The following is a 9964-nucleotide window of genomic DNA, read 5'->3' as shown; positions in this document are numbered from 1 at the left end:
GCTCACCAGGCAGCCCTGGACAGGGCTCTTTCTGCCCTGGTGTAGAGACCTGGGCAATGGCTGCAGCCTGGAGGTAGGTGCCGACCCAGTGCTCCACCGTCTGAGCAGGGAAGGCCAGAGCAAGAGTCAGAGACAGCCAGGACTGCTTTCACTTACTATTTGAGCTGCATCAAGGACAGTCCCAGTGTGGACCTCATGGCACTGGCTGGTGGAGGGGATTCACTGGCAGACAGACGGCCACACAAGCAGCCTGGAATAGGAAAAGGGGCCAGGCCCCACGTGAGCAGGCAGAGGAAGGTTGCTATGGTCAGGGATGCCAAGAAGTACAGCCCCCGCACGGATGGCTTGGGAAGGCCAGGTGGCAGGGGAGTGTGCTGAGGGGAAGGGCCTGGGTCTGCTGCCCACGCCCCTGTCGGCCTTCCTGAGCCTTCCTGCCCTGACGTGGGAGGGCCTGGGTGTCTGTTCTCTGACAAGGGCCCTGGGGGATTCTGAGGCAAGTGTCTGCAGACTGCACTTTGGAGCCACTGCCTTGAACATCTCACTTCCCCGCTGGGCCTCAGTTTGTTCATCTGTGAAATGAGCAGGTTGGATTGTGTCTCTTCCACGTGTAGAAACCTGATTTGAACCCTCCTTCTCGTGCCTCGCGCTGGCATCATTTGCCCGAGCGCTTTGTGGACGCCGTCCACCCTCTGAGGTGTTAAAGCAGACACGTTTGGATACACGGTTTCCAGGCAAGTTTGTGACCTGGTCTGCTCCCAGGGCTCCCAAATCTCCCCCTGCTCCCGCCCCCCACCAGCCTTTTCCGGGTTCGCATGGGCGCTGACCTCAGGCACCCCTCCCTCCCATCTCTCCCTCAGGTCTCGGCCTCCCCAGACCCCAGCTCTCCTAGAGAAGAGGAGCCCCCTCTGCTCTCCAGAGCCCACCTCCAGGCAGGGCTGCGCCGACACAGACGCTGGGCTCTCACTGAGCCAGCAGCCCTGACCCTGGACAAGACCTCCTTGCCCGGGACCCTGGAGGACGCTCCCTTGCTGCTGGAGCTGCAGAAGCTGCCGGGATTGGCCAACACAGACTTGAGTGCCCCAAACCCCAATATCCAGGTGAGAGCTACAGGGGGGCCGTGGGCCCAGTGGACACCTGGAGAGAAGCTGGGCTGAAGAGCTCAGCTCTGAAGTCAGGCGTCCCATCCAGTATTGCTTGGAGGGCAGGGGTCCTGTGCAGGTCGGAGAAGGTGACAGCCCCCGCCCTGCCTGTGGAGCAGTGGATGGTGGCCTGCCCACCAGAGGGGCTTTATGGGAAAGAAAACTAGAGGGGTTGATGGAATTCCAGTTTACATACTCCACCATCAGTCCCGAATCCCTAATGACAATAATTCCTGCATTTTGTGTACCATCTATAGCTTACAAAACACTTTCACCAAAAGAGAAAACAGGTCACAAAAATATAGAACACACAACATTCTAAAGTTGTTTAAAAGTGTGTGTGTGTGTGTGTGTGTGTGTGTGTCTATATATCTAAACTTGGAAGGTTAATCACCAAAATGTTACCTGAGATGGAATATGGGTGATTTCCATTTTCTTCTTTAAATTTTGCTTGTTCTTTTCCCCAAATTTTGTTCTGTGACCTCCTATCGCTTTGTAATAGCCCAAAGTGACGTTTTTAAAGTTCACTTTCACATAAATGGTTTCACGTTACTTCTTTCCTGTCCACGATGTAGTGGGCGAGAGCCTCCCCAGGGCTGTTGTGCGGATCTGCTGTCATTTGGTCTCATTTTCCGGCCCTAGAATGAGGAAATGGAGATTCAGGGCCGTCCGTGGCCCCAGCAGTTGCGCAGCCTGTGGGCTGGTGGAGCCAGAATTCAAGGCCAGCTTTTCTTAAATGAGTGGGTCTCCACCCTGGCACGTGTTAGGACCACTACGCCTGGCCCTACCTCACACACCAGTTAAACCCGTGTCTGGGGTGGGGTCAGGGGCTCAGGAATCTCCAGCAGATTCTGATGCACGGCCAGGTCTTACACTGTGACCCTCTGTGCCCGGGGAGACCAAGAAGGTGGACCAAAAGAATGGGCTGGTTTGGAGAAAAGGTCAGGCCTCTCCACCTGCCCCTGCCCCTCCCCCCAGGCTTGTCCTCTCCCCTGCCTCTGGAGTCTGGCTCTGAGCCCTCCCTCACTGGCCGGGTGTGTCTGTACCTCTGCAGGTGACCATCGAAGTGGTGGAGGACCCCCAGGCTGAGGTGGAGATGGACCTGCTGGCTGAGCCTAGCAATCGCTGGTCCCAGGGGGCCCCCAGCTGGCTGCCGGCCAAGGAACTCTTCTGGCCCCTATTCTGGGGCTACCTGGAGGGCGAGGAAGGGAGGCCCGGTCTCAAGGGCAGAGCCGCGGGGGAAGAGGAGGATTACCCTCCAGAGTACCGTGAGAGTGAGGACCAAGAGGACCACGACGAGGAAGACGACGAGGACCAAGAGCATGGGTTCAGTGGGGCCGCAGGAGGCTGGGAGCGGGGCTGGCTGTCCCCCGGGGACCGGGCCTTCAAGGAGCCTGATAGCTCCGGTGAGCTCCCCCATCTTGACATCCCCGGCCCTGGGGGTCCTGAGTGGAAATGGGGGTGAGAGCTTCCCGGGCAGGGGCAGCTGGGGAGGCCTGGAGCCTAGGCCTGTGCAGACACCATCATCAGGCAAGCATTACCCATAGCTTGCAAAGTTTGTTTGTTTGTTTTTCAAACATTTGACCCTCACAACAGCCCTGAGATCCCCTAAGCAGAACAGACATTTGTTAATAATATATATATATTCATATCCGTTTCCAACAAATTAAGAAATATTATAAATCCCACCACTCACAACTGACCTCACCTTCAGATTGTGGGAGTTTGAACCCTGGGTCTGCTGCTTACCAGTGAGTGACCTTGGGCAGGTTAACCTCTCTGGGCCTCAGTTCCTTCTCTAAAATGGACATGGGCACAACCCTGACTACGTAGAATTGGGTGTAGAGGGTAGTAAGTGAGTTAGTACTTTTTTTTTTTTAAGATGTTGGGGGTAGGAGTTTATTAATTAATTTATTTATTTTTGCTGTGTTGGGTCTTCGTTTCTCTGCGAGGGCTTTCTCTAGTTGTGCCAAGCGGGGCCACTCTTCATCACGGTGCGCGGGCCTCTCACTATGGCGGCCTCTCTTGTTGCGGAGCACAGGCTCCAGACGCGCAGGCTCAGTAGTTGTGGCTCACGGGCCTAGTTGCTCTGCGGCATGTGGGATCCTCCCAGACCAGGGCTCAAACCCGTGTCCCCTGCATTAGCAGGCAGATTCTCAACCACTGCGCCACCAGGGAAGCCCGTGAGTTAGTACTTTTAAAGTGCCAGTACATAATAAAGTATTGGCTATTACTGTTTTTTTAGAAAGCAACATAACAACGTAGACTATTCAGAAAATATCGCCTAAAGCCTGTCCCCCGCCCCATGACAGGCATTTTTATTTTTGCATATTGCAGTTTCAATTTTCCCTGGGTACAGACATGTTTCACACACAGTTACAGCACTTCTCCCCAGAGCCCTGGTGTCTCATCGTTGGTTCAGACTAAGTCGTAGCAGGCTTTTTCCATTTCACCAAAGTCATGTAAGCTAACAGGCAGAATTTTCATGACTTTCAGCTTTTCTTCCATTGATTTTCCTTAAACACTTGGTACCAGCCTGCTCAGGCCTGCCTGGGAAGCGGGGAGAGAGCTGGGTGTGTGTGTCAGTACTTTGGGGGTTCCACAGAGAGCCCTGGGTCTCAGGCCCATGCAGCCAAAGGCCTGTGGGTACTGTCATGGTGCATTTTGGGTCCCTCAGACCAGGACGTGGGGAGCAGGGACATTCTTTAATACCCCCAGTGCCAGGGAAGTATTGTCACTCTTGGTTTTGATTGGCACAAAAACTGCAGCTCAGAGATGTCGGGGGACTTGCCCAAGGTCCCCTCAGCAGTGGTCAGGTGGCCTCCAGGTGGCTTTACCTCTTCGTTGCTGTGTGGGCACAGAGTGGGTGGCTGGGAGTTGTGACACCTCCTGCATTTGCCCGGGTGTTCACTGCACAGGGGTACCCAGATGAGCAGACTAGTGGGGCTGAAATTCAGCCCATGCTCCGTCCGCTAGGGGCGTCCTGGCCCGGGGCGGATCCTCCCAAGGAAGGGGTGCCTTCTGCTAATTCGCAGCAAGGCACCCCGTGGGCTCTGCTCCCTCACCCCTGGCTCCCTGCCTTGACGCAGACCCAGCTTCAAGAGGAATGGAGCCCCTGGTCTCCCTGCAGTGGGAGCCGCGGCAGCGGCAGCGGCAGCCAGCAGAGGACTCGGCCCTGTGGCTACACCTGCACTGCCACTGAGTCCCGTGCCTGCAACCTGCCCCCCGTCCTGGTGAGATGAGCCGCAGCTCCTGCAGACGGAGCGGCTTACACGCTGGACTTGGCCCCCTGGGAATGTGGGCGTGTAAGCCCACATAGGGTGGGCTTGGGAGAGGGGAGGCAGGAAGCTCACACACACGGTGGTCCTGCCCTGTGCCAGGCCTGTCCCAGATGCCGCGGGCACCGAGAGCCTAGTGAGGGCTGGGCTCCCATCGGGAGCACAGAGGTGCCCTGCGGCACCACCAGCCTGGCCTCCTCTCTTCCCAAAGGCGCTGAGGACAAGGACCCCTTGGGCTTCCCCAGTGAGGGGTGGCGGCCCCTGGCCCACAATTCTACGGACATGCTCAGCCCAGGTCAGTGGGGGGCTAGGCCCTGCCCCTGGGGGTTTGGGGGAAACCTCTCTCGGGAGGGTGGAGCCTCACCGCGCGGGCAGGAATCTTGCCTCCATCCACTGAGGCAGAGGGTACATCTTCCAGGTGGAAGGTTAGCCTCCCCAGCAAGGGGACCGTAACATTTCCAAACCCCCTAGCCGGGCCCATTGGCCTTTCCCAGCCTGATATTCCTGCTGGGAAGAAGGTCTTGAGGGGAGCCCAGAGATTGGAGACCATCTAGTGGGGCGTACGCTCCCTGGCAGCAGGATAGGCTGGGGACATTCTGGCTTCCACTCCCTGGTCACTCTTGGAGGCTCCTGGCAGGCTCTGTCTGGGGAGCAGTTGCCCTCAAAAACAGGTCAGGGTCCAGAGCTCCAGGACTGCCCCTTCCGGCAGCTTGGAGCGGGCGTGCTTTCCCCAGCACACTCCACATCTGTGTCTCTTGCACCCCACAAGGAGGCAGGCAGCTGCCCACAGCCCCCTTGCAGATGGGTCCTATGCTCAACGCCACAGAAGCTCACTGAGCCGGGAGGGTGCACCCGGCCCTGTGTGGGGCAGGGGATTCCCAGAAGACCAAGCCCAGTCCCTGCCCTCAAGGGGCTCAGGTCTTCGGGGGAAAGACACACACAACCAACTTAGGTACAGCACTGCCAAGTGGGCCCAAGGGTCTGCAGCAAAGAGGGAGGAGCAGTTTGTTCTGGGTGGCCAGGGTCAGAGGCCACATTTTCCAAGGTAGGGAGATGGGGGGAGGGCAGCATAGACAGAGGGGTCACAGGGGGCCCAGAAAGACAGAGTGAGCCTAAGAAAGGCAAAGTTAAGAACAAGAATGGGCCAGTGGTGAAAACAGTGAAACATTTTCTTACCAAGAGGCTAAAACTGCTGTCCCTGCCCCCACCCACCCCAGCTCATTCCCCACGATCCCAGGATCTTTCCCGCCATCCAGCATCTAAAGGGACAAGGCCTAGCTCCGCAGAGGGGCTGTAGGCCCCTCCTCCAGCCCCTTGGCCAATGTCCATTCGGCTACGGCCTGTTGCTTCAGCTTGCCTGGGTGGTGTGTGGTTGCCCGTATCTGTTAACAGCGGCGGCCACGTCAGACTGCCCCCCGCTCTGGTGTGGGTCCTTCCCCTCCTGCCCCTACGGCCCTACCAAGGCACAGCTTTGCACCAGCTGGGGCCTAGGCCTTCCCCCTCCATGCATTGGCCCTTGACCAGTCCCCCCCACCCCAGGGGCTGACCGGTCCCCTTCCCACGCTCCCCTGCCCTCTGCAGATGTGGACAGCTGTGAGAAGTGGCTGAACTGCAAGAGTGACTTCCTAGCCAAGTACCTGAGCCAGGTGCTGCGGGACCTGCCCAGCTGCCCGTGTGCGTACCCGCTGGAGGCCGTGTCCAGCGCCGTGAGCCTGCAGGACGAGCACCAGGGCCGCAGCTTCCGGTGGAGGGACGCCAGCGGCCCACGCGAGCGCCTGGACGTGTACCAGCCCACGGCCCGCTTCTGCCTGCGCTCTCTGCTGTCCGGGGAGAGCAGCACGCTGGCCGCCCAGCACTGCTGCTACGACGCGGGCAGCCGGCTGCTGACCCGAGGCAAGGGCGCCGGCGCGCCCGACCTCGTCAGCACCGACTTCTCGCCCGAGCTGCACTTCAAGGTGGACACGCTGCCCTGGATCCTGTGTAAGGGGGACTGGAGCCGCTACCACGCCGTGCGGCCCCCGAACAATGGCCGGGCCTGCACGGACAACCCCCCCGAGGAGGAATACCTGGCGCAGTTGCAGGAGGCCAAGGAGTTCTAATGAGGGCTGCTGTGCTGGAGAACTTTCCTCACGGGCCGCTCACCCTGCCTGGCCCAGACCTGGTGAGGCCAGTCTGGTGCCTCGAGCCCTCTGCCTTTGAACCTGAGGCGGGGAGGTCAGCACCCCAGGTGTTGGTGTGGGGTTGGGGAAAAGGTTGAAGAGTGTAAAAGGCCCAGGGTGAGAGGAGGGAGCTCAGCTCCCAAGGCCCCCGGAGCTGCCCCGAGATGCGTAGCTGTGGCGGCCTTACCTCTTGCCCGCTGGGAGGCGCTGTCGCAGCCTGGACACCCATTGTCCTCCTTCTCCCTCTGTGCTCAGGTGTGTGCCCGGCTCTCCACACACCCTGATTCCCGGGACCTGCAGTGAGTCACTTAGAGCCCCAGCCGTGAGGGCCAGTCTCGTCATCCCGGCCCGCGGGCCAGCAGCCAACCAGCCCTGGGCCAGCAGCCCTCCTTAGCGCTGAGCGGTCGCACGTGGCCCACTTGCCCACCCCCTCAGCCCCGAGCGGCCTTTCATTGGACACCACTTCAGTCTAGGGCTGAAGGCCATCAGTGGGACCGTAAGTGGATAGACAGGCCGTGGCAGCCAAGACAAGGCAGGATCCAGGTGCAGAACGGATCAGTGAATGCTGGTCCCTTTGTCCAGCTCACCTCTGTTCTGTCCGGGTTGTAGGAATGTGTGGGGCTGGGAGATCACAGCGCCCTGAATGAGCACAGTGGCCAGGCTTGGGGTGGGTTCAGAACCAGCCCAGAAGGATGAGTCATGTGCAGGGTGAGCTGGTAAATCAGCTCTCCCGGCGGGGTGGCAGGGGGACAGCCTCAATTTGTAGCATTTGGGCAATTTCTGTGGTGTAAACGTTCCCACTGTGGCCCACTTCAGGCTCCCAAGGTGATGTCGCTGAACACACTGAGCTCAGAGTTGGGAAGAGATGCCTATGATCAGCTCTCCCAGCACACCTCGTGCCTCTTCCCTGCCTCCCCTCAGCCCTCGTCTCCCCCTTCCCTATGCAACCACACCTTCTTGCCTTCTGCGGGGTTGAAGTGCTGATATCCCAACTGTCTCTGTTCATAAAAGCCTCCCAAAGTAGGGAACTTCAGTCCTAGCCCCTAGGCAGCTGCCCTGAAACTCTCTGGGAACCTCAGCAATAAAGCACTTTATTTTCAAATTCTGTCTGATGAAGAATTTGGAGCCCCAGCAGAGCAGAGGGGTGTAGGGAGCCCTTGCTTACAGTCCAAGCCAAGCTCCCCTGGACTGCGTTTGTGATTACCTAACCCTGCTAGGCAGGCAGAGCTCCGGGGTGCAGAGTTTAGTTTAGACTAAACATCAGTTAGGTAATCTTTACTTGGTTATCTTTACTCAAACTCGTAAAGGGTTACCTAGGAGGCAGGGAAGAGCTAGCAGGACCTTAGGGGCACATTCACTCCAAGTCCTTTGGTCAGATAGATCAATTGCATTTACACCAGAGGAAGTGACCCCCACTTCCCCAAGCAACTTGCTGCAAGGGGATCCAATGCAGAGTTGTCCCAAGAATTACACCTATGAGAGACCCCTACCTTAGTTGGTACCCTTACCACACACTCCACTGTTACTTCTGGCATTTGGGGAAGTCACATCAGGAAGCAGAATGAGACAAGGTGTGTTCAGAGCCACTACCCGGAGAAACTCAAAAAGCCAGATATTTCCAATTACATCACACCTAGAGGGAGGCTTATTAGTCTGGTCCGGGATCACCGTCTAACAGCACTCTGGTGCAACTAGAATATTACAGGGTCAGAGAGGCCAGGATCTCGGGTCGCTAGGTGGAAGCCAAGTTCCCTTCCCCGTCTCTTGTCTGGGGAATTCAATACGATTAGCACAGGAATGTTTCAATTATGTTTTAGCTGAAACTTAAAAAAAATAAATAACACGATAGAGATATCCCAGAGTCTGTTTTCACAGGAAACGGCTAATTCCCCTCCTTTCTAATATAATTTACCTTGACACTTAAACACAGTCTAAATTTAATCTATACCTAATGCTTTGTCTATTACCCAGACTGAACTTAACCAGCCCCATTTTTAATCCAAGTGACATGCTAAATTGCTACCACGTCAGGCCACAGGTGAGAGAAACTAAAGAAAAGGGGGCTGAAAAGGAGCCTTGAAGGGGCTGGGGCATTGATCAGCTATAAAATGGTGTTTATTCAAACTGTACAAAGGAGAAAGAGATGCTGTGCAGGTGGCTGCCGGCTTAGGGAACACCTGTGTGTGAGCAGAAAGAATCACAGAGGGGTCACTGACCCTGTTAAAGGGAGATTTCAGGAGCCGCTGGTATCAGAGCCAGGAGAGGCCCATGAAATCAGAGAGGACCCTCCCCCGCTCTGGTCCAGTGTAGGCCGTCCTGGCTCACCTGGCTGTTCTTCCCATCCCGGACACCAGGAGCCATCCGTGGCTACGCATCCAGCACGAACACCACAGCTGTTTCTAACTTAGCTGCCCCAGCCACCTGGATGTTTGTTTTTGCCCCATTTTTCCTCCTCTGGGTTACCTCGTAAAAGGTTCTAGGCTAGGCAAGACTGGTCACGTTGAGAGCTTCCCCAGTGGTGCAGTGGTTAAGAATCCGCCTGCCGATGCAGGGGACATGGGTTCAAGCCCTGGTCCAGGAAGATCCCACATGCCGTGGAGCAGCTAAGCCCATGTGCCACAACTACTGAGCCTGCACTCTAGAGCCCACAAGCCACAACTACTGAGCCCGTGTGCCACAACTACTGAAGCCTGTGCACCTGGAGCCTGTGCTCTGCAACAAGGCACCGCAATGAGAAGCCCACACACCACAACGAAGAGTAGCCCCTACTCGTCGCAACTAGAGAAAGCCGGCACGCAGCAATGAAGACCCAACGCAGCCAAAAATAAATTAAAAAAAAAAAAAAGACTGGTCACATTGAATTCTTACTAGGGTTTAAAACAACCAACAGTACAAACCTGCCAGATCCTGCTGGCCTCCCTCGTCTCTTGGGAGACAGGATGTTTCAGATCCTTGGTCTCATTGTTCACAAAAGGGACCCAGATGTGCTTCTTTGGCTCCTCTTTTACAATTAGGTTTTCTTAACATGTTGAAGTGCTTCTCAAAATCACCCCTGGTATCAATATCACCTGGGATATTAAAATGTAAGCTCACAGGCCACACCTCACACCCACTAAGAGTATCTAGGGGTGGAGCCCACTTTCCTGCATTTAACAGGTTCCCCTCAGGAGGTTCTTAGTTGAGGAGAACCCTTGGCCTAGGATTTGCAATTTGGCCAATTAACCAGATTTTCAGAAGATCAATTCCTGCTCAAGGGAACATGTGTGGGCTTGGGAGCCCAGAAGTCAGCAGGTAGCATGCCACCGGGGGCCAGAGCTTCTACATCCATCTCTAATGCTCTTATAGGTACCTATTATACTACCCATTTTACAGATGAGGAAATTTGCCC

At 56.4% G+C, this 9964-nt stretch overlaps 1 protein-coding gene across 2 annotated transcripts in view; it reads left to right on the top strand.

Annotated features, from left to right (window-relative positions):
* ISM2 (isthmin 2) overlaps positions 1-9165 on the top strand; it is a 17085-nt gene extending 7920 nt beyond the window's left edge. The window contains exons 2-5 of one of the 2 annotated variants that reach the window (XM_027120170.1): positions 858-1097; positions 2194-2545; positions 4629-4712; positions 5999-9165. In XM_027120170.1, coding sequence (XP_026975971.1) covers positions 858-1097; positions 2194-2545; positions 4629-4712; positions 5999-6516 — 1194 coding nt within the window. In that variant the 3' untranslated portion in view covers positions 6517-9165. The remainder of the gene's footprint in view (positions 1-857; positions 1098-2193; positions 2546-4628; positions 4713-5998) is intronic. The other variant, XM_027120171.1, reaches the window with a different exon arrangement.
* The last annotated feature ends 799 nt before the right edge of the window (positions 9166-9964 follow it).

Source organism: Aethalodelphis obliquidens, unplaced genomic scaffold (genome assembly GCF_003676395.1).
Source record: "Aethalodelphis obliquidens isolate GAN/ISIS:26980383/991018 unplaced genomic scaffold, ASM367639v1 scaffold21, whole genome shotgun sequence".
NCBI lineage: Eukaryota > Metazoa > Chordata > Mammalia > Artiodactyla > Delphinidae > Aethalodelphis > Aethalodelphis obliquidens.
The sequence above is the reverse complement of the archived record's forward strand: the minus strand, read 5'-3'. Positions and strand labels throughout refer to the sequence as shown.